The sequence below is a fragment of the Canis lupus genome, chromosome 15 (assembly GCF_003254725.2).
Source record: "Canis lupus dingo isolate Sandy chromosome 15, ASM325472v2, whole genome shotgun sequence".
NCBI lineage: Eukaryota > Metazoa > Chordata > Mammalia > Carnivora > Canidae > Canis > Canis lupus.
The window spans coordinates 51,329,692-51,354,738 of record NC_064257.1 but is presented as its reverse complement, the minus strand read 5'-3'; the positions used below and the strand labels follow the sequence as shown (position 1 = coordinate 51,354,738).

The 25,047-nt window shown below is 44.7% G+C and overlaps 1 protein-coding gene across 3 annotated transcripts in view; it reads right to left on the bottom strand.

Moving 5' to 3' along the window:
* The window catches only part of TMEM131L (transmembrane 131 like), a 161,535-nt gene extending 136,707 nt beyond the window's left edge, over positions 1–24,828 (bottom strand). The window contains exons 1-3 of one of the 3 annotated variants that reach the window (XM_035699049.2): positions 24,625–24,828; positions 23,895–23,965; positions 14,857–14,900 (exon numbers count right to left, since the gene is read on the bottom strand). In XM_035699049.2, the coding sequence (XP_035554942.2) occupies positions 14,857–14,900; positions 23,895–23,965; positions 24,625–24,748 (239 nt within the window). In that variant the 5' untranslated portion in view covers positions 24,749–24,828. Of the gene's footprint in view, positions 1–14,776; positions 14,901–23,894; positions 23,966–24,624 lie in introns of those variants that run through there. The other 2 variants (XM_025439549.3, XM_025439552.3) reach the window with 2 other exon arrangements.
* Positions 24,829–25,047: the final 219 nt, after the last annotated feature.

Sequence of the window (25,047 nt, the reverse complement as noted above, 5' to 3'; positions counted from 1 at the left end):
GAAGACGGCCACGAGAGGACATGGAGAGACACAGGGAGAATGTCGTGTGATGACAGAGGCAGAGACCAGAATGACGAATGTAGCTGCAAGTCAAGAAACAACAAAGGTTACCAGCAAACCAGAAGCAAGGAAAAATCCCCTCTAGGTTTCAAAGGCAACGTGGCCCTGCCGACACCTTGCTTTCAGACTTCTAGCCTCCAGAGCTGAGAGAGAATAAATTTCAGTTGTTTTAAGACACCCAGTTTGTGGCACTTTGTTACGCAGCCCTAGGAAAAGGGAATGCACCGCCCTTGAACTTGGGCTTCTTCCTCCTCCTGCCCCCTCAGCGCAAATACTCCCAGGGCACCATGAAAGAGCTGCAGGGAATCCCCAGGCTGTGGTTTGGTTGGGGAAACTCAAGTGTCAAACAGACAGGCGAAGCAAGCTAGGATAGGCGCTCGTCTGGGCTTTATTCCTTCTCTCCAGCGGCCACCCTGCCCCTGAGCACCATCCTGCTCCTGACCAAGGGTCCAGGACTGTGGGGGTGGCCGTGGGGGGCTTCGGGCAGGATGGGGAACTTCCCTTCCCTGTGGGCGGCGCCTCTTCTGGCATCCACCCACCCCAGTTTCTCACAGAATTTTTAGAACGCTTCTTTCAGTTTTTAGTTCAGTAATATCCTTCCTCATGCCCCAACACCACCACCCCCCACACCCTACAGACTCACACACTCTCACTCTCACACACACAGCCACGTGCCCAGAGGGAGCAGGGCCAAGAGGCAGATCTGAGTACACACACCACCCTGTCCTGGGAGTGGCCACTCCCATCCAATAACTGAGACTTTTTGTTACTGGGCCAAGGTTTCCTGCCAGACTCACTTCCCTTATAATGAATGAATTATCCCTGAGAAAGTTCCTCAGTTCTCCTGGAAGCTGACCTGCAATGGCCCAACCCACCTGTTTACCAGGCGTGCCAGAGCATGGTGGCCCCAATGGGTGGGCACTAAAGTTCAACCTGGAACCCCACCTCCAAGCCCCATAATCAGGACAGAACCCTTTTAGAAAAACTGAAGTCAACTGGCTGCAACTTGATACCATCTGCAAAGAATATGTAAGTATTCTAGGTTTGCTAAAACCTGGGCCAGTGATAGTGGGTGGAGCTGCGGGGGGGAGGGGGAAGCAACCTTTGTCTCCCAACTTCCACTCCACTGTTTTACCAACAAGACCATTTCTGCTGCCCATTATTTAATCTTCAACCAAAGCAAATTTTGAAATGTGCTTCCTTAGATGCCTCACCCCAGACCAATGATTCTCAAACTTGAACATGCATCATAATCACCTGGAGGGCTTGTTAAAACAGATCACAGGCCCCTCCCCTGGAGCTTCTGATTCAGTAGGCCTGTGGTGGGCTCTGGGAACTGGTCTAGCAGGTTCCCAGGAGGTGCTGATTCTGCTGGTCCCAGGACTGCTCTTTGAGAAACACTGCCCTAGACCTGTCATTCCTCACTCAGAACAAGCCCCGAGCTGGACACAGCAGGCCCTGCTGCTGGCCTTCCCGAGTCCATCACCTTCTCCCACACGGTACAGCCTCAGTGAGGTCAGTAAGCGCCACTCCCTGGTGGCTGTGTAAATCCTGCTGCAAAGCAAACTGGGTAGTCCTACCACTCCCTCGGCCAAGGTGAGCATGGACCATGTTTTGCCTGTGAGATATAAGGGGGGGGGGGGGTCCCGCTGAGGGGTGCCCCTGAGAAAGAGGCACGGGAGGAGGGTTCTTTTAACCTGCCATTGGATGTTCCACTGGGAGGACAGGAGGCTGTGAGGCCTCAGCCTCCTGGGACCTTGAAGAGAGCCATGCGGCACACTGAGCCAGCAGAACTGAGAGTTGGAAAAACCTGGCTGCCTGGTGCTGACACTCACCTGCTGAGTAAACCAGACTAGAACCACCCAGCCTCCGGGCTTCTTGTTAGGTGACATAATACATTTTTCATTGTCTGAGCTGGTTGAGTCAGGGTTTTGTTACTTGAAGCTGAAAATATCTAATCGCAAAGCAAACAGGATAACATATCCATCCGAGGACTAAAGACAACCTCTCAGAGCACACACGACAGTGGTATGTGTTCCACAAAGTAATCCTAAAATTCCAGATTTATATTTCCCAATTTTTTCAAAAGCTATGCAATTGAATGTCACGGATAAGCAGCACTTAGAGAACAGAATAGAAAATGATGGGGTGCCTGGATGGCGCAGTTAAGCATCTGACTCTTGGGCTCAGGTCATGATCTCAGGGTCGTGAGATCAAGCCCTGCATGGGGCTGCAAGCTCGACAGGAGTCTGCTTGAGATTCTCCCTCTCTCATCTCCCTGCTTGTGTGTGTTCCCCTCTCTCTCTCTCTCTCTCTCTCTCTCTCTCAAATACTTCTTTAAAAAAACAGAAAATGAAAGAAGCTCTCTAGCACACAGTAAAGTGTCATTGTACCCAAGTCCCAACTCTGCATCTCTCTTACAAGAGGCATGCTCATTTTCTTCAGGGGTTTTCTATGAACCATATAATACCAGGTTGTTTTTTTAAAAAAACTTTTTATTTATTTATTCATGACAGAGAGAGGGAGAGAGAGAGAGAGGCAGAGACACAGGCAGAGGGAGAAGCAGGCTCCATGCAGGGAGCCTGACGTGGGACTCGATCCTGGGTCTCCAGGATCACACCCCAGGCTGAAGGTGGCGCTAAACCGCTGGGCCACCGGGGCTGCCCAATACCAGGGTTTACTAAAGAATTCAGTTGCTTTCACGTATCATTCTTAGATTTGGTCTCCTTCTATAGAGGGCAGACTAATTGGGAAAATTGTGTCCCAAACTATATCACTTTATTTTTTAAAAGATTTTATTATTTATTTGAGAGAGATAGAGCACAGAAGCTGGGGGGGCGGGGGGGAATGGCACCGGAGGAACAAAGGGAGAGGGAGAAACAGGCTCTCCGCCGAGCAGGGGCCCTAAGTGTGGCTCGATTCCAGAACCCTGAGATCGTGATCTGAGCCAAAGGCAGATGCTTAACCGACTGAGCCACCAGGTGCCCCTGTTTTAGATGCAAGATAAACAAGTGTATCTAGAAAGAGGAAACTTCAGATTATGTGCCTGTACAGCCACTTCATACTCTGTAATCTTAAACTGTTTTACTTTTTAAAACCTGTCTCCTCATCTATTAAATGGGAATCCCTGGTTACCTAAGGGACAATGCATGTAAAAGTACTTTGTAAACTATAAAGTATAATACAGGGGATCCCTGGGTGGCTCAGCGGTTTGGCGTCTGCCTTTGGCCCGGGGCGCGATCCTGGAGTCCCGAGATCGAGTCCCACATCGGGCTCCCGGCATGGAGCCTGCTTCTCCCTCTGCCTGTGTCTCTGCCTCTCTCTGTGTGTCCAGCATAAATAAATAAATAAATCTTTAAAAAAAAAAGTATAATACAAGGGCAATTACTTAAATCCAATTTTTAATGGATTAACTGGATTAGCAAGGCCTGATTTTAAGAGGTAGATCAATCATAATCCCAGAGGAATTACTTCACCAAAGCTTCATATTACATACATCTGCTATAACTATTAACTGGGCCACTGGATTGTGATTCAAACTGGACTTTATTATCAATAATTTAGTGGCAGTGAAAGGAGCCGACATCCATAAGGTAGGACAACCCTGAAAGTCAATGATGTACAAGGCATAACATCAACATGAATTATTTACTATGTACATTTGCACAATGGTCATTGTGAGAGGCACAATGTCTTTGCTTTTACTGAAGCTATTCTCGGGGAACTACCTTCAGTTGTGGGTTTCTTTGGACATTTCACAGGTGGAAAATCATCTTTCCCATAGAAGAAGTTTAGTTTTTGGAGGGTGAAGTTTTTTTTGAAGTTAAAAGAATTACAGAAGTACAGTTGATAGATGCTATATTAGTTTCAGGTGTACAACAGTGATTCCACGATTCTGTATGTTACTCAGTGCTCACCACAATAAGTACAGTCCCATCTGTCAACATACAAAATATTATTACAGTATTATTGACTATATTCCCTGTGCTATACTTTTCATCTGCATGACTTATTTATTTTATAACTGGAAGTTTGTACCTCTTAAATCCCCTTCATCTATTTCACTCATCCCCCCCCCACTTTCCCTCTGGCAACCACCAGTTTGTTCTCTGTAATTAAGAGTCTGGTTTTCTCATTTGTTCATTTGTTTTGTGTTTTAGATTCCACATATAAGAGAAATCATATGGTATTCATCTTTCTCTGTTTGAATTATTTCACTTAGCATAATACTTTCTAAGTCCTTCCATGTTGTCACATATGGGAAAATTTCATTCCTTTCTATGGCTGGCTGAATAATATTCCTGTGTGTGTGTGCACACGCACATGCGCACATATTATCTCTTCTTTATTCATCTATCAATGGAACATTTGGGTTGCTTCCATATTCTGGCTATTGTAAATAACACTGCAACAAACATAGGGGTGCATGTATCTTTTCAAGTTAGTGTTTTCATTTTCTTGGGTAAATATCCAGCATTGGAATTACTGGATCATATGGTATTTCTAATTTTAATTTTTTGAGGAACCTTCATAGTCTTCTCCACAGTAACTGCGCCAGTTTGCATTCCATCAACAGTGCACAAGGGTTCCGTTTTCTCCATATCCTCACCAACACTTGTTGTTTCTTGTGGGTTTGATTTTAGCCATTCTGAAAAGTGTGAGGTGGAATCTTACTGTGGTTTTGATTTGCATTTCCCTGACGATAAGTGATATAGAGCATTTTTCAAGTGCCTTGTTGGCCATCTGTATATCTTCTTTGGAGAAATGTCTATTCATGATGTCTGCTGCCCATTTTTTGATTGAATTATTCATTTCTGGGGTGTTGAGTTGTAGAAGTTCTTTATATATTTTAGATACTAACACTTTATCAGATAGGTTATTTGCAAATACCTCCTCCCATTCCATAGGTTGCCTTTTTTTTTTTTTTTTAAGATTTTATTTAGTTATTCATGAGAGAGACAGAGACAGAGACACAGGCAGAGGGAGAAGCAGGCTTCTCACAAAGGAGCCTGATGGGGACTCGATCCCAGGAACCCAGGATCATGACCTGAACCAAAGGCAGACGCTCAACCACTGAGCCACCCAGGCGTCCCCATAGGTTGCCTTTTTATTTTGGTCACAGTTTCCTTTACTGTGCAGACGCTTTTTAGTCTGGTATAGTCTCAATAGTTTATTAATAGATAATGTTTAGTTTTAGCCCAAGAGTCACATGCCATCCAGAGCCATGTCTTCTGATTGAAATATCTGAAAAAACTGGTAAAAACAACAGGAATTAGCCATCAGGGAAAAAGCATATACGGCAGTACAACCATGTTCCTCAAACTGGGACACGTATTTTTGTAGTAGAGAAAATAATGTCATGAGGTAAATATGGTTATCTTCCCAAAATTTACATTTTACTAAAAGATTTTTGGACGAAGAAAAAAGGAACTATCAATGAGTAATTTTAAAATGATTTAAAATTCTCAATAAATTTAAAAAATTTAATCTCAAAGAATTTTCACGTTCATAGCAGACGTTTTATTTTTTTTTTAAGATTTTATTTATTTATTCATGAGAGACAGAGACAGACACAGAGAGAGAGAGAGAGAGAGACAGAGAGAGAGAGAGAGAGAGAGAGAGAGAGAGGCAGAGACACAGGCAGAGGGAGAAGCAGGCTCCATTCAGGGAACCCGATGCAGGACTCAATCCCAGGACTCCAGGATCACGCCCTGGGCCAAAAGCAGGAGCTAAACCACTGAGCCACCCAGGCGTCCCTATAGCAAACTTTTTAAAACTACATCCCCACTACTTGGGGGAAAACACTGAGAAAGGCCACAATAAACAAACAAGACTTTCCCTGTATCATTCATAAATGAGTTTGCAAAGGCAATGCAAAAACATCTTTACTGAGCACAACATCTGTGAAGTACTGTCTAGACTACCTTAGTTAATTATTCGTGAAGTGGCAACATTCTTTTGTCACATTAACTGGAGCGGGGGTGGGAATCATTATTACTCTAGAGTCGTATGTCACATGTGGAAGACTGCAACAACAATCAAATAATTTGATGTCAATTCATTTAAAACTAGAGTAACAAGCTCCCAGGAGACCCTATTATTTTAATACTTGTGTTCCTAGACAGAGAATACTGCCTTGGGAAATTATATTTCTCCTCTGAACCTTGAAATCCCAAGCTCTGTCACCCTCCTAGGCAATAAGAAGTTTGGTGTCACATCATATCCAGAATGCCTTCACAGAATTGACCGATACTGCTGCCAACATATTGGGATCCATCTAAAAAGTACTTTTATTTCTCATCAACCCACCATGACGAGCAAAGGGCAACCCAAAGCACAATTCTCACTGTATAAAAGACGCCTAAGACAACCATAGTGTCCACTCACCTCTAACTATATAGCTATAAGCTTCTTGAAGATAGAAGTTAGGTTCCCAATGGCAAAACACCCAAGTCCCTCTTTCTTGCTCACAGTGGTACCTTCACTCTGGTCTGATACAAGCTCCTTACAAATCTTTTATGTACTTTTTAATAGCCATGTTGTCATTTCCATAGGCAAGTCTTCCTGGGCTGTTGAACCTGCCTAGCTCTTACTTTAGGATGCACACCTGACTGAACAGACTCCACAGAGATACTTGGCTGTTAAATATTTGTGACCAGTAGCAATAATCAGACAAGCCACCCGGTAGCATGTGGAATGAAGCCAGCTGAGAGTCCCACTTCAAATGCTGAATGAAGACACTTCTCCTAAAGGCAATCTCTAGTCTAAGGTAATGAACACCAAGTTTTCCAAACCTGGATATGCCATGTTTACGGGCCATACCCACATCCACAATCCCCAGACTTCAATTCTACTTTATTGTTTCGGGAATGTGAATAGTAATGAAATGTTTTGCTTATTTTTATTCCAGATTAACCCTTCAAAATACAGTTGGAAATACAATTATTTGTATACACTTGGAAATACAAAATACAATTATTAAAATTGGTTCAAATGCCTTTTTCAATAAAAAGATATAAATAAGCATAAGCCTAATCACTCCAGAGTCTATAAAAGATAAATCTAGGGGAAGTAATAATTTCAATGAAAATCAGAATTAGGATACTGATCCTATTACACTATTTTTCTAATTAATTCCAATTGAGGGCTAAATAATTATATGAATAAGCCTCAAAAGCTCTGCTAAAAATTTCACAACCTAAAAAAAAAAAAAACCAAAAAGGTTTTTGTGACTTGAAGACAATTTTTATACCAAGAACACTTGAAAAAAAGCTTGTATTCTAACAATCTAAATTATGAAATCCATTACAATCAAAGAAAATTTACACTGTTACGGCCATGAAGACCATGACTTAATGCATTCATTCTGCAACCCTCCCGGGGCCCACATGACTCTCTAGAAGGTACCATGAGGCACACACTGATAGAGCTAATAACCCATTCTCTTTAAAAACACACCAACTGCAATGACCTAATTTAAAAACCACACCTCTAATACTAATACCAGTGCTTTAATTTCAGGGGCAAATAGGGCCTCATGGGCTTGGATATGAAGAACATGCGAATCATTACAAGTAATCAACTTAAAAGACTTAAATTTGTATCAGGAGCTTGCATCCCTTCATCTAGCAGTTCTTCACCTAGGTGTTAGGTACTAGATTAGGCACTAAGGAATTAGTCAAATGAGACTCAGGACAGTGAATTTTAAAACGGAGATGCCCTGTATTAGAAATGCCATGATGCCATATGGAGTTGGTTGGGTGAGGGGCTCAGCCAGAGAAAAGAGAGAGCATAAGCCCATGTGAAAGGGAAGGGAAGGGAGAAGCAGGGGCAGGAAGGCTGAAGAAGTTAGCAGGGCCTAGATCACAAAAGGCCTCTATGCCACACTCAGGTGTCTGCACTTGATCATGAAGGCAGGGTTGTGTGTAGGAGGAATGACGGGGAAGGAGGTATAACTGAGATACATTCCTCAGGGAGGAAGGTGCCTAACAGGCTGGAGTAGCTGTAAAATGGAGGCAGCTGACCATCTGAAGAAGATCCAGCCACACTTGGACATCTACTAGGGTGGGAGTACAAAGGAATCAAGGTTGGGGAGGGGGGGATCCTGGTTTCTGGTTTATACAAATGAATGCATGGTGTGGCAGCTGGGTGCAGGCTGAGAGGGAACAGAGCCGAAGAGCTCAATGAGCTAATAGCATCTGAAAGCTAAAAGGAACTCTCTGTGGGCAACTGCACAGGTGAGACCCCCAGCTAAGAGGTACAATCTAAGGTCAAGTTCCTTCTATACAGCGAAAGACACAGGAGAACAGGTGAGATCACCTGGGGAAATGGCAGATAGGGAGAGAACACCCACAATGGAACCCTACTAGAGTGGCACGCTCAGGTTAGAAAGCTAAAACCCTGTCAACCGATGATGAACTTCAGGATTGTACTGAAAACACAGCTTTCAACTTCTAAAGGAGAACAAAGAAAAGTGAAAAGCACTTCCATTCCCTGTGGGGGCTCTGAAACCCCCTTCACTGCCAAAAGGAAGTTTCCCTAGCGATTAGGTCATTTTTGCCCTGCAATTCTATCTTTCAGTATGTTGCTGAAAGGTTAACAAGACTTTCTTCGTGTTCTGACTCTTAGGATCTGCCTTTAACTGATGTAAATTGCTTCAGGAGAACACAGCTTGCTGCGGTTACTGATCATATAAAAAAGCACATTAAAAAAAAAGACAACACAATGACAACTCCCATAGACACTGTACCTGACCAGTCGGTATTTATGATTTTTATGTAACTATTTTTAAAAGCTGATATGCTGTACTATTCACTTTGCCAATGCTCACACTTTTCACATTCTAACAAATGTATGCCAACAAGGCTTATGGGAGCTATGTACAGAGAGCCAGACCAGCTTCCCTGAGAGTATTCAATTCCAGCAAGAGCTGAAGTCCGCTCTCACTTGCTCTCATCGCTGAGTCCCAAATGCAATCTCTCACTCTCAGCAAAGGAAAAGATTACTGCTGATATTTGAGAACACCCGAGAGAAAAATGGGGACGCAGAGGCAAGAGGGGAGAAAGTCTTTCAAATATTGCTTTCCTGGCTTTCAACCAAATACAATTACATAGCATTCATAGAAGATTAAGTCAAGTTAATACAAACAAAATCTTCAGTGAGGCCAATTTCCCTGAAAGCTTTCCCAAACTGTTTGAGATCATAGGCTGGCGACTCCAGAACCCTCCACCCCAGGATTAATGGTGGTCTGCTTTGGGCCCCACCCTGGGCAGTCGGGAGAGTGAGACACAGAGCGTCTTCAGATCTAGATTCTTACCAGGGTTAGAGGTCAGTGCCACCCACACTCCTGAAACTCTGTTTTATGGTCAAATCTATCTTGCGGCCCAAGGTGTTCCTCTATATGGGTGCTCTGAGATGAGACATTCATGTTGTAGAATTCCTGAGCACTGGGTCAACCGACCTCAAGTCCTATTTATCATTGAGAGTTGGCGTTGTGCAGTAGTGATCAAAATGAAAACCACTAAAATGTTTTTAAAATGTGTAAAGAGGGCAGCCCAGGTGGCTCAGCGGTTTTGTGCTGCCTTCAGCCCAGGGTGTGATCCTGGAGACCTGGGATTGAGTCCCGTGTCTGGCTCCCTGCATGGAGCCTGCTTCTCCCTCTGCCTGTGTCTCTGCCTCTCTCGCTGTGTCTCTCATGCATAAATAAATAAAATCTTATAAAATGTGTAAAGAGGTAGTAATAACTTCAAAAATAAGATTTAGGATAATGGACATAAAACTAGCAGGGCAAATCTAATATCAGATTATAATCCAAAATATAAAGTAAAATACCCATATGACTGAACTGATATAAGTAAATGAATTAATAAATAATGAGGGAAGATAAACAAAATCTCCCATACAGAAGAATGCCAAATAATCTGTGTAGGTGGAGCTTAATTCCATTTAATGACTTGCCGCCAGAGAGTGTTGCACGGAAAGAGGTGAAGAAAGAGAGCCAAGTGATCAAGGTCAATATCAAAGTGATAAGCCATGTTGATAGCAGATATCCTTGATATGTCATGAGAATACCAATTTATAGCTGCGGTCTTCCTCCACAAAACCCGTAACATCCCAGTCTAACCAGAAGGGAAAATATCAGGCAACCCCAAACAGAGAGACATTTTACAAAATACCGGAGCAGTACTCCTCAAAACTGTCAAGATCTCAAAAACAAGGAAAGTCTGACAAACTGTCACAACCAAGAGGTCCTAAGGAGACATGACAACTACAAGTAATGTAGCATCCTGGATGGGATCCTGGACAGAAAAATGACATCAGAGAAAAACAAATGAAGTTCAAATAGCAGGGAGTTTAGTTCATGGTAACATACCAATAATGTTGGGTTTCCTAGTTATAACCAATGTGCCACCTTAATGGAAGATGTTAACGGTTGGGTAAACTGCATGAGGGGTATAGGAGAACTCTTTGTACCGTCTTCACAGTTTTTCTGTAAACCCAAATATATTCTGAAACAAAAGATCTATTTTAACTGTAGTAACATTGTATGAGCTTTGGAGGTACTAAAATTTTCATTTTAAGAAAATTCCCAACTGTACAGTAAAGGTAAATGAATACTAAGTACCTAGGTTATTCATTTAGCTATCACAGGACATTACACTTACAGAGAGACTTCTTAAAAGAGCTCCAGAACCTACACTTTCAAAAAATGAACACAAGGAAAATTCTCTAATAGTGCCATCCAACCCATGTCATCATCTAGTCTTTATACATAAGGAACAAATCCCAAGGGGGGAAAAAAAAGGCCAGAAAAAACAAAGAGGAGGAGGCTTGGAAGTCAAGTTAAAAGGAAAGCAACTAGGGATAATATAACACAAAACACTGGAATATCTGATATTGAGAAGATTAAAATATATAAATCAGGGCCAATCAAAATGTGAATCATGATTAAGAAATTTTAAAATCTAGTAGTGGCAACCAAGTTTTTTTTTTTTTTTTTTTAATGAAATAAGATGAACTAGAAAACCTCTGTGGATGGACGGCAGTGACTGGATGCACAGCAACGGGGATGTACTCAATCCCACAGAACTGTACATTTAAATATGGTTTAAATGGTAAATGTTATGTACATTTAACCATGACAAAAAAAAATGAAATAGAAAAGAGTATGTCACAGGTAGTAAAGGGACACGCTATTTTATCAATAAAGCACGCACACACACATTCATACGGCCATACGCATGTGCCTATGAGCAGGTAGGTAAGCATGACGTGAAACGCATCCCTTACTGTGAGTCACTGGCAACAAGTTTCAAAGCCACTGTTCTAATCATTCTCCTACCCCCCACCACCTTCACCAACAATCGAACACTAGGTCAAAAGACCAGTAGGGATAAAACCTACTAATACCTTAGAGTCTGACACAAAACTGAGGTAAAGAAACTAGTTCTGACTGACGAGAAAGGAAAGAACAAAGGCTAAGGCGAGCAACAAGGCTGTCTACAGGCTGGACACACCCACGCCTGGAGGCCGCCCAGGGCTTCCAAGCTCAGGGCTCAGGCGCCACGGCCACAGGGACGTGTCATATCAAGTCTGACATTCCTATGAGACAACCAACCAGAATTCCTGATTTCCCTCCCCTAATTCCTTTCCCATCTCAGCTGTCCTCCCTCCAGATGCTCAAGCCAAATTCTAGTCAGTCAGTCAGTCTAGTCCCTCTTGCTCTACTACTGATTCAACAAGTAATGAATCTGTTCCACCCCCAAAATTCACCTCAGAACTTCCCATGTCCCTTCATCCCCACTCCCACCAGCCTCGCCTGAACCACTACCGGCAATCCTTGCCTCTTCTTGCTCCCATACACTCAGAGGACTGCAACCAACTCTGAACTCTGCCTCATACATTCAGCCCACATGTAAAATTTTGTACTATAAATTCAAAAGGCTTCAAAGAACGTAATCTCTGGCATATTATAAATGAGGGCATTTTTAATAAAACTCAATCATTTATTCATGATTTTATTTATTTATTCATTTATTCAGGGAGCCCAATGTGGGACTCAATCCCAGATCCTGGGATCATGCACTAAGCCAAAGGCAGACGCTCAACCACTGAGCCACCCAGGCATCTCAACTCATAATCATTTTTTAAAATACATTCAATGGAACTCAAATACTACTGCAATGAAATCCACCATTATTTTTTTTTATAATCTCTATACCCAAAATGGGGCTCAAACCCATGACCCCAAGATCTAGAGTCACATGCTGTACCAACTGAGCCATCCAAGCGCCCTATCATCATCCTTTTTTTTTTTTTTTTTTTTTTTTATTTATTTATGATAGGCACACAGTGAGAGAGAGAGAGGCAGAGACACAGGCAGAGGGAGAAGCAGGCTCCACGCACCAGGAGCCCAATGTGGGATTCGATCCCGGGTCTCCAGGATCGCGCCCTGGGCCAAAGGCAGGCGCCAAACCGCTGCGCCACCCAGGGATCCCCTCATCATCCTTTTTTAAAAAAAGATTTTATTTATTTGACAGAGAGCACAAGCAAGGGGAGCAGCAGAGGGAGGGGGAGAAGCAGACTCCCCATTGAGCAGGGAGGCCTGACGCAGGGCATGATCCCAGGACCCCCAGGATCATAACCAACACTGAAGGCAGACGCTTCACCAACAGAGCCACCCAGGTGCCCCCATCATCCATTTCTTTAAACACACCAATAGGCATTCTTGTATTACTGGATATTCCCTCCAAGTATTTAAATCTAATACATACATCACAATGTTCAAAGTCTTTTGCAACAAAACTATGAGTTTCAACTGAAACATTAGATTTTTTTTTTAATTTCCTATGACCACAGTGTTTAAGTGTTAAGTATTTTTTTCTTCTGAACTGAGCTGTCATTATAATTTTCTTTAGTATACAACTGATCAAGAAATTTCATAAATTTTGATAGGCGATTAAACATAAAGAGACAAATTTACTGAAAATGCATTCTTTAGTGAAATGGATGAAAAGTGTCTTACCCCCTCGTCATTGATTCATGTGACTATTATTTTTCTTGTCCACTTTTTTAAAAAGTGTAAGCACTGAAAAAGCTTGTTCACATAAACTAAAACGTGAATAGAAAGAGTACTGTTACAATACTGTCCCTATATTCTCTAAACTCCTTCACTGTTTATCCAAAAAGCAATGATCATTAAAAGTAACGTTTTTTTTAAAGATTTTATTTATTTACTCATGAGAGACAGAGAGAGAGACAGACACAGGCAGAGGGAGAAGCAGGCTCAATGCAGGGAACTTGACGTGGGACTCGATCCCGGAACTCCAGGATCATGCCCTGGCCTGAAGGCAGGCGCTAAACTGCTGAGCCACCCAGAGATCCCCTAAAAATAACTTTCAATGACCAAATGCCAATTTGATTGTGCCCTTCAATTTTGTCAATAGATTCAGAAACCTCCAGAGTTACAAAAGAATTTGTTACCCAATCAGAGTTTATCACTTCTCCTGACCAATGCCGGTATTTTAAATCACACCTCTGTTTGCCCAACATTGAGCACATAGTAAGATGTGGACGAGGTAAGAAGTATGCCTTTCTTTTATAAAGTGGGGAAGAGAGATTACAAAAAGAAGAGGTGGAAAAGGGTAACTTGCAACCTCAGCTCAATTTCAGAAGACTTTCTGGATGGCAGGATCTAAAAGCTGATTCCCTGAAAGTTTCATATGTCCAGGTACCATTTAGAGTCTCCATGTACCTTCAAGGGACCAGACATCCCAGTTTGAAAAGTGACCATGAGACTGCTCCGCGACCATTCTCTTAAAAATGTAGTTGACACCTTTCGATTTCCTAGCCCCTACTTTAGATCCTCTAACAAATCTTACACCGTTAAAAATATAAAATCCAACCTCCTTACTGTGTTTTCTAAGGTCCTATCTTACCTCACGATCCCACAAACCACATGAGCCTTCTCCAAGTTCTTGGAATACTGTTAGTGCTTCCTAACTCTGCGCCTTTGCATCTGCCACCACTCCCACTGCCCAGAGCACTCTCCCTGTTTGCTACCTGGCTATTCCTTTGCATCCTCCAGACTTCAGCTCAAATGTCACCTCCTAAGAGGGGCCTCACCTGACCACCCTATCTTCCTCGTTATTCTGTACCACGGCAATCCAACTGTTGACAGTTACTACAATCACAACCATTTTGTTTTGTTTACAGTAAGGTCTGGCTCCACTACTACGTGCAGCACAGGGTTTATTCAATATTTCATGCCCAGCACCCAGCACTGTGCCTCATGTTCAACAGGCATTTCTGAACAAGCAGGATAGCACAGGTGTGCTATGGAAAATGCAAAGTTGAAAATGGGTGGCAAGGGCAACCCGGGTGGCTCAGTGGTTTAGCGCCGTCCTCGGTCCAGGGCGTGACTCTGGAGACCCAGGATCGAGTCCCACATCAGGCTCCCTGCACGGAGCCTGCTTCTCCCTCTGCCTGTGTCTCTGCCTCTCTCTCTCTCTCTCTCTGTCTCTCATGAATAAATAAATAAAATAAAATAAAAATTTTAAAAAAGAAAAAGAAAATGGGTGGCAGGAGGTATTTCTAACAGCTTTCTGCACAACTTTATTTTAAAACAAAGACATATTAATTATTAGAGTTCAGATATCCCAAGCGCCAAAGATCAAGGTATATCACAGATATATTAAACACATAAACATAAACGTACATATACCAAGACTTCAGATAGCATCCAAAGTGGGCAGCAATGTTCAGCATGCAGGTATTTGCTCCTGTGGTTTTTCTTACCTCTGTTCTTGAGAATGCTCCTCCATATTCTCTTCAGAATCACCCTATTGATTAAAAACCAAAACAAAACACATGGTTTAACAGTTGTTTAAGAAGAACACAGAAATCTGAAAAGAAGCAATTCTTAAATTTCACATGGATGATGAACTTGTAAAGAACGTCTAGAAATACTGCCTGGGGGCACCTGGCAGCTCAGTCAGTTAAGTATCTGGCTCTTCAGCTCAGGTCATGATCTCCTGAGACAGAGGAGGTCCTGAGATAGAGCCCCACGTTGGGCTCCACCCTCAGCCTGGAGTTGGCTTGGGATTCCCTCTTTCCCTCTGCTCCTCTCCCACTTTTGTGCTCGCTCTCGCACGCGCTCTCTCTCTCTCAATAAATAAGTAAAATCTTTAAAATAAAAATAGCGCCTGATACACAGCAGGCATTCAATGAATTTATTGAAAGAATGACACTCCTAGGGATTCCTGGGTGGCTCAGCGGTTTGGTGCCTGCCTTCGGCCCAGGGCTTGATCCTGAAGTTCCAGGATCGAGTCCCACGTCAGGCTCCCTGCATGGAGCCTGCCTCCCCCTCTGCCGGTGTCTCTGCCTCTCTCTCTCTCTTTCTCTCTGTGTCTCTCATGAATAAATAAATAAAATATTTTAAAAAAAAAAGAATGACACTCCTAAAAGCCGTAAGTTGCCAAGTGATCCCTTAGATAGTGTCAGATTCTCCCTGCTTAAAATTTTGACCTAAACATAATTTCCAAATTAGGATGACATCTTGTCTCTCCAAGAGCCTTTGGTTAGCTCAGAATCCCCTACATGGATACCTGATACATTTTGACATCAACATAGAAAGGCTGATCGATTGTATAAATGGCATAAACATCACCGTCAAAAGCACTTCCAAAATCCTCCCCCAGATAACCAGACCAAAATCTGACCACATGTCATGTACCAGGAAGGTAAAAAGAAAAGGAACTTGAAATAGAAACAAAAGGCCAGATCCAAATAAATCCTACATGTAAACTGATGGACACAATCTTGACCATTCTTCCCCAAAGTTCTCCACTGTTGGGGGGTCAGGAATACCGAGCCTTCCTGGTCCTCCAGCTTCTCCCTAACCTTTGGCTGTTGGCACTTAATGCCTCTCTGCCCCCTCTTCCTCCTCGTCACTGCCAGTCCTGGGCCCTGACTCCCTACACCAATTCCCCCAGAATGCTGACCCACGCTCATCACCGTGAGGCCCAAATCCCTACTGCCAACCCCAACTCCTCACTCGATCACACGGGTAGATACTCAGGGAATGCCTATCTTTCCTGAGAGCAAGACTCCTGCCGCTTTGGTATGTGGCCAGCATGTGGCAGGTACTCCACAATACCTGTAGGATGAATTCATCTGCAACTCCAAACCTACTGGCAAATGCCTCCAGCACATATGCACTTTTTCTCTCCCAAAATAGTTATGACCAACACTGACTTATCAACACATGGGGCCCCTGCCAAGTGGTTTCTGTTTTTTTTTTTTTTTAAGATTTGTATTTATTACCAAAAAAAAAAAAGATTTTTATTTATTTATTCATGAGAGACAGAGAGAGAAAGAGAGACACAGGCAGAGGGGAAAAGTAGGCTCCCTGTTGGAAGCCCAACGCGGGACTCGATCCTCGGACCGCAGGATCATGACCTAAGCCAAAGGCAGATGCTCAACCTCTGAGCCACCAGGCGTCCCAAGTGGTTTCTGTTCTAACCAGCCTCCTTCTGTCAAGGATACCATCACCCTCCTTGACCCTTGGGCAAACCTTAGGGTCATCTTATACTGCTCTTTCTTCACCTCTAGCCATAAAGACTTACTCACTTGTCTGAACCATGGTACAGACCTGTCCTTTCTTCTCCACCCCGTCCACCAGCAAAGTAGCCCATGCCCATACCATCAGTATGCCATCAGTATACCATACTCCAGGCTTCCATTACCATCACAGACAGGGCTTTTCACTTTGCTGAAGACCACTGCCTCCAATCCATCCCTTGTGTCACTGCAAGACCAATTTTCTTCAACATCAGCCACGACTTAACGACCCACTTGGTATGGACCAAGCATCCAATGTCACCATGTTAATCTCTACTCAAGAGCCTACTACCACTCACTAACTGCTAGTCAGATGTACTCTAAGCTCCTTAACCTGGAACCGGGCAACTGTCAACTGACCTTGACATACACATCCCTATCTCTACAGCCACACTTCATCAGGAGCTCCGGGCTCCGGTTCAAAGCATCAACTTAAAAACACTGTCACTCATGTAAGGATCTAGAGGAGGCCCCATTCACACTTTTGCTAATGCAGGTCTCTAAGCAGCCCTCCTACTCCTAAGCCTTAACAGACCCCTCCAATATACACGGTTCCTCCTCTCTCCTCTCAGTTGCTACATTTCAGCACTTGAGTGTTATCTCAGGGCATTACCAGCCTTATCTCCCCAACACCACCAGGCTCTCAAAAGGAGGGAACCAAATCCTGTAATCTCCCTACCCCACTCGCCCTTGGCAGTGCCTCAGGGCCCTTGCACTAGCTATTCTAAATCTCTCACTGCTTTCGAGGGTTGGCTCAAATGTCAAATACAGGCCTTCTCAAAGGGACCAACTTTGCCTTGTTAAATTAAAACTCCAGCTCCCATCACCTTAATCTTCCCCCGGTTTGCCACCCTACAGCATGGATGCCTTTCTAACAACAGACTAAAGAATTTACAATTTATTCTACTTCTTTTTACCATCTATATGCCACTATTAGACTGCAAGCTCCACTAGGGCAGTATTTTTTTGTTCAACATCCAAAGCACCTAGACCAGTGCTGGGCCACAGTACATACTCAATAAGTATCCATAGAGCTAAGTGCAGTCTCGCTGTTTCTTAAATACTCGTGGATATATACCTGACACCTGTTAGAATGGCTAGTATCAAAAAGATAAGAGATAAGTGTTGGCAAGGATGTAGAGAAAAGGGAACCCTTGTGCACTGTTGATGGGAAAGCAAACTAGTGTGGCCACTGTGGAGAACAGTACGGAGGTTCCTCAAAACATTATAAACCGATCTAACAAGTCCACTTCTGGGTATTTATCTGAAGGAAACAAAAACACTAATTCAAAAAAATATCTACACCCTCACGTTCATAGTAACATTATTTACAATAGGCAGGATATGTAAACAACCTAAATTAATGACATAAATGGATAACGATGTGATGTGTATGTATGTGCATATACATGGGTACCTGTATATATACATATGTGTGCATATATATAATGAAATACTGTTCAGCCATAAAAAAATGAAATCTCATTTCAACAACAATATGGGTAGACCCTTAGGGCACTGTGCTAAGTGAAATAAGTCAAACAGAGAAAGACAAATACCTATGATAGATGATAGCTCTCAAATACAGAATTTAAAAAACAAAAACAGGGGCACCTGGGTGGCTCAGTCAGTTGAGCTTCCAACACTTGGTTTCAGCTCAGGTCATGATCTCAGGGTCATGGGATCAAGCTAACACCACAGAGTCTGCTTGAGATGCTCTCTCTCTCCCTCTGCCCCTCCCCCTGTTCGCGCTTCCTCTCAATAAATAAATAAAACCTTTAAAAAACAAAACAAGAGGGATCCCTGGGTGGCGCAGTGGTTTGGCGCCTGCCTTTGGCCCAGGGCGCGATCCTGGAGACCCGGGATCGAATCCCACGTCAGGCTCCCGGTGCATGGAGCCTGCTTCTCCCTCTGCCTGTGTCTCTGCCTCTCTCTCTCTCACTGTGTGCCTATCATGAATAAATAAAAATTAAAAAACAAAACAAAACAAAACAAAACAAGAAAAAACAAAACAAAACAAGAACAAAAAACAAATACCAAGTTCACAGATACAGCGAACAGACTGGTGATTGCTGGGGAACCAGGGGTGGCAGGCGGTGGAGAAGCACAATGGGTAAAGTTGGTCAAAAGGTACAAATTCCAGTTAAAATATTATATCCTGGGGATGTAATACTTAGCATGATGGCCAGCGAATAACACTGTATTGCAAATTTGAAAGTTACTGAGAGTAAATCTTAAAAGTTCTTATCGCAAGACAAAAAAAAAAAATTTATGCAATATGTATGGTGACAGATGGTAACTAGACTTACTGTTATGTGGTGCACCTGAAAGGAATGTAATGTTCTATGTCAATTATCCCTCAATAAAAAAAAATATTAAGCAAAAATTTCAGAAATACTAGTGGATCTGACCATTTGTTAAAACTTCATTAAGCTAATTTTTCTAACTCAAAACAGAATATGAAGGGATCTCCCTGAAACACAGGAAATCCACCACCACAATACTTTCCCAGTCAGACTGCTAAAACTCATACAGTGCCATAGTGGCCAGGAGCAGAAGCTTTGAAGCTCAACACCTCCCAGGTACAAATCACACCACTGCCACTTTCCTTCAGCCTTGGGCAAATTATTTAATGACTCTGTGACTCCATTTCCTCATCCGTAATGTCAGGTCAGAACACTTCATGGTTTTTAGTGTATTAACATGAGTATTAAAAACTCATAAAGTACTTAATGCCAGTAATATTCAATTCATGTTAGGTTTTATTTTTTTATGTTGATAGTGGAAGTAGATTAAACCCAAAATAAATCTCTATAACAAAAAGATTTCCAAATACCAGCCAATGATTCACTGACTAGAGCAAGATGCTATTACATAACACAGTACCTGAGATAATAAAGAATTTAGATACTCAGCGTACTATTTCCTGTTTCACTTTCTACCAGTTTCCGTTACCTATAACAGACTTAAGGGGGTAAGACATGAGATTTTTAAAGGCAGAGACGTCCTTCTTTATCGCTGTATCCCGGGGCTTTGCTGGGCGTGGGGGATGAACAGACAAGGCCAGAAAAGCACTAAGCCCAGCCACCCCAAACCAGACCAACATGATTCTGTATCAGGTAACTCCTGCTCCTACTCAGCACCAATGTCAGTGTCCCAAATCTAACCAGGGCTGTTAGGAGTGAGGCTTCTATCTCTGCAGAGTCTGAATGGATTAAAAGAACAATTCTAGATTGCCCTTCCTCCTGCCAGAAGGGATACCAAAAAAACAAACAACCACCAAAATCAACACTTAAGGCATTTAGCCTACCATCTTTGAAACTAACCTCAGAAACAGGACAAGACACTGATAACTGCCTCTCCTCCCCCCAGGAAGAGCTCTGGGCTAACTACTCAATGCCTACTGTATGCAGAACAGTGTGGCTGCAATAAGACCACCAAGCTTAGAAAAGCCCAAACTCTTACAGGGAATCCAGTTAGGGCAAGTAGGAACATCAAGGCCAAGAAAAAAAAAAAAATCCAGACGCTCAAGAACCTCAGAAAGCGAGAAATGACAATAGTGCCACTACGGAGTTAGAAGTCTGGGAGGATGGCTCTATGGGAACAGCAGGACAATCACATTTGTTCTTTCATTCAACAGATACACAGGGGAGCTGCTCTGCCAAGGGTCATGCTGGGGCCTGCGTCCCAGAGGAATGCCTAGAGCAATACACAGGGTCAGACTGCGGGAGGCCCTGAGAGCTAGGGCAGGTCAAGGGCATCACAGGCCAGCACAGAAGGGTTATTTGAAGGCAAAGTAAGAAGGTATGCAATGCAGTATCTTGCACACATGGGATTACTTCCTGATAATAAGCTAATGAAAACGTGTGTTTGGTTCCTAACCATCACCACTTTGGATTCAATGTGTTGAAGTATAGGTGAAGTAAGGCCAGAAGAGAGGAAAAGTTCTGTAAATCTAAGAATAGAATCATGTTTTTTTTCCCTTCCTTCTCATTATCACCATAGTTTATGTTCGAACACCAAAAATCTTACCATGTAAAAACAGCACATAACAAAAAGATGTGAATAATATAACCTATCTACACAACTGTAGAGCAAGTAATAGTACTGAGTTCTCTGCACTGGTTCAACCTCTTCAACGCAGGAAAACTCCCATGACCTCCAGTGACCAAATCTAGGAATCAGCTGAGAAGTATACCAAAATAATAGGTAACAGACATGAAGTGCTGAGTTCAAGACAGTTTTAATCCTCACAAAATCCTCTGAGATCAGGGCCATTCTCACCCCCATTGTGCAGATGAAGAAACTGAGAAAAGGGACGGAACCGGGAGTCAAATCCTGGAAACCTATCCAGCAGGTCTGGAAGATTATAACAGTTCAATTATTTTATTTGGTTTTGCACCAAAAATGCACCAAAGATGCATTTTTCTAGTCCTTGCTCACTTAAAAAGAAAAAAAAAGACCCAATCACCAGAAAACATTTCCAAAAATATCAACTGTATAAATAATAAGTGGTGACAAATGTTAATATTCAATTTGGGGGGGCATCTGGGTGGCTAAGTGGTTAAGCGTCTGCCTTTGACTTAGGGTGTGATCCTGGAGTCCCTGATGAAGTCCTCACATCGGGCTCCCCTCAGGGACCCTGATTGTCCCTCTGCCTGTGTCTCCTCCCCTTTCTCTGTGTCTCTCATGAATGAATGAATGAATGAATGAATGAATGAATGAAAAATAAATAAATAAATAAACCTTTTTTAAAAATTCAATTTTTTGATGCCACACCTTCTGGTACTCCCATTTCTCCCATCACTAACAAATCTTAGCTTCTGCAGCTGCCTTGGGATCTTTCTGAGTGAAAGGAACCCAACCTACAAATTAATTAAGCAGAAACCCTCAAATTTAAAAAACACCTATAAATACTCTCTTTTTCAGCTGACTCCATGACACACAAGGGAGCTTTTTGTGGGAAAAAAAAGTCCAAATACTTTGAAGAGAATTCTCTAAAAATAACTTTCTTCAGAACTTTCTGCAGTTTATATACATATGTGTGTGAGTGTATAGGCAGTTTAGATAAATACATATGCATATATATCTGCAGTTTACACTGACAGATACAGATAGATCCACATATATCCCCACCCCCACCCCAGTACAAGCAGGGTAAATAGTCTCTAAAAGATGTGTCTATAGATAGAGATGAAGTATTTAGAAAATTATTTTGAATATCAGTTTCACTTTCATTATAGCTTTCATTAAAATAGCTTAGTTACAAAGGCTTCTCTAGTGAGTACTCCAGAAAGACAGCTTCTAAATTGTGTGCATTTTTTTTCACCAAAACAAACTATATTACACATATAAACAAAACAAAGCCACAGATTAAGAATTTTATAAAATAAATTTTAAGGCTATAAACATAATCATTGATCATATCACAGGCCTTGACGTTTCCATCTCTGAGCACAGTGACTAAATCTTCAACTAATGCTGCAACAAATGAGAGTCTACAATTTACTTTCCTTTCTGTCTGGGTTGACTTTCAACACTAGCCAGTAAGGAGTACAGGCTACAAATGAGTAAAAATGCAAATACGTATAGATATACACCAGTGCTTTTCAACCCGGGCACTTTTGCTCCCCAGGGACATTTGGCAACGTCTGGGGACATTTTTAGCTGTCAGACCTGGGGGCAAGAGGGAGGAGAAAGTGCCACCAGCAACTACTGAGTAGGGACAGCGAGGCTGTAACTGCTGGGCATCTTGTAGCCCACAGGACACAGAATTCCACCCAGGACAGGCCCCCGCAACACAGAAGTCTCCAGCCCAGAACCTCACGAATGCTGCTTTTGAACAATCATGATTAAGACACAAATATAACTGTATTTTAAAAAAGGAAAAACGTCAAATTTTAAATGTGGGTCTCCCGGTAGAATCATGAATGATTTCTATTTGGTTCTTTTTATCTTTCCGTATTTTCCAAATCTTCAACAATACGCATCTGTTATTTATGATCAGAGGAGGGGAAAGAAACCCATTTGGGAATAAACTTTTAAGAGAAGGGCAGACTATTTGCTCTCCATCCCAATGAGGCTTTTTCTCAAAGGACCGGTCTCTTTCAGCTCGCTGGCCTTCAGGAAAGGTCCACAAAAAATTTTCCTCTAGAAGTCACCTCTCTGCCTTGAAGCTGTTATTCATTAGTCCTGGTTAAAGTGAATATTCTGAATGTCTCAAAACCAGCACTCTAATGCTTCACACAGATTGGAGAAACTCAACTGTAAAACTGCAGAGCCGTGAACTTATAGCTAGACATCCTGTTTTTCCAAACAGCCACAAGAGACAACATAGAATTAAGTGCTGCCACCAATGTGGGAAGTAATGAACATCTTAAAAATTACCACACACAAGCTAACTATTCCCTTATAATTCAACTCCTCCCTCCCCCCCCGCCAAAAAAAAAAGTATTTGGGGTCACTACTGTTGCTGCTGAAAAGCAGTCAACCGTATCATGCTTAAATGCATACATCTGCAGACAAACGTTAGAAGTTAAACCCTAACACGACGCTTTGCGGGGCTGTATCTACTTGCAGCCCTGAACCCGGTAGGATGCCACAGATTCTCAATGAAATGCTAGTAATTATTTTTCCACATGCAATCACTGTATCATAGGGGGGAGAGCCCCCGAAACCTGAAATTCAAGTTGCTAAAGAGGGTGTATCCTACACGAATTAAAGGCACTTGGAAAAGAGCCAAGACGACAATCTTTTTAAAGTCACATCTTCCCTGCAGAAGCTGCTTAAGGCTAGTGGCAAGTGCCAGTCGCTAACACGTCTGAGAGCAGCATTCCTGTTGTCCTGGGGCTCGCGGCGCGGCTCCTGGCTCCCGGGGCTCCCGGGGCTCCCGGGGCTCCTGGGGCTCGCGGCGCTCCGGGGACCGCGGCCGCCCAGGGGCCCGCCCTTCCCCTCCTCCAGGCGGCCGCGGGCCGCGGCCCTGCTGAGGTGGCCTCGGCTCCCAGCTCCTGAACTTGGGGCGGGCGTGACTCACGCCCTGTCACATGGCGCGGGAGGAGGCTGGGCAGGCCACCGTTGCCAGGTGTTCAGGCTCGGCCCGACCGTTTATTTGCCTTGCAAAGTGGCCCGAGCGCCGGTGCCGCCGGGGGGCCGCGGCCTCCCGGCCCCTCCGCCCTCGCGCACCCGCAGCCGCCCTGTCACCTGGTCGTCCTCACCTGAGTGGGCAGCAGCAGTTCCCCCTCCTCCGCCTGCCACAGCTCCACCACGTTGGGCAGGGGCTCAATCGCTGCACGGACACCAAAAAAAACACACCGCGTTTTAATGCACGGAAAAGAGACGCTTCCTGTTTCCCTCCCGTGCCCCGAGCACCCGCCTCCCCCAGACAAGTCACCCCTTCCTTCTCAAAGCCGCGGCCACCCGACCAGCCGCCCGGGGCCGCGCGCACAATGGGCGGGGAGCGAGTCGGGCCCCTCCGGCGGAGGGCAGGGGGCGCGGGCCCGGGGGTGCCGGGGCAGCCACCCGGCGCGCCGCATCCCGAGCATCTGGCGCGGGCGGCCGCGGGAAGGGTCCCGGCGGCGGGGCTGGGGAACAAAGCTGCAGCAAGCCGGGCCGCGGCGGGGCCCCCGCGCGCGCCACACAAAGCGGGGGCTGCGCCCGGGGCGCCCGGGGCCCGCGCACAAAGGCTCCGGGGCGCGTGCGGCTAGCGGTCCGCGCCGGTGCCCGAGTCCGCCACTGCCCGGCTCCGGCCGCCGGGGGCGGGGGGCGCGGGAGGGGACGCGGCGGCCGGCAGAGGTTATCGGCCGAGAATTGCAACCGCCTTCCTTCCTCCCCCTGCCCTTTCCCCTTCCTCCCCTCGCCCTCTTATAGATTTCAGCAGTTCCCTAAAAGAAAGAGAAGGGGGGGCGGGGTGGGGAGCGAGCGCGAGCACAGCGGCGCACGGCTGACCTTGTCCCTGAGCCCCTCCCGGGCGACAGCAGGGCAGGAGGACCTGGAAGACGCCCAGCAGGAGGTTCACCGCCGCGGCGGTGCGGCAGTAGCAGCCCGGCTGCGGGCGTCGGAGCCCCGCCATGCTGGTGCTCGCGCTCCTCTCGGGTGCTCGCCGCGCTCGCCGCTGGCTGGCTCGCTCGCTCGCTCGCTGGCGCCGGGGCCGCCTCGCCCCGGGCCCGCCCCCGCGCCGCCCCGCCCCGGCCCCGCCCCCGCCCCCGCCTCCGCCCCCGCCTCCGCCCCGCCCCGGCCCCGCCCCCGCCTCGCCACGCCCCGGCCCCGCCCCCGCCGCAGCTGCTGCGCCTCCAGCCCGGGGCGCGCCGCCGGCTGTGCGCGCGTGTGCGCCGCCGATAGGGAGGGACGGGGCGCGGGGGGCGCGGGGGG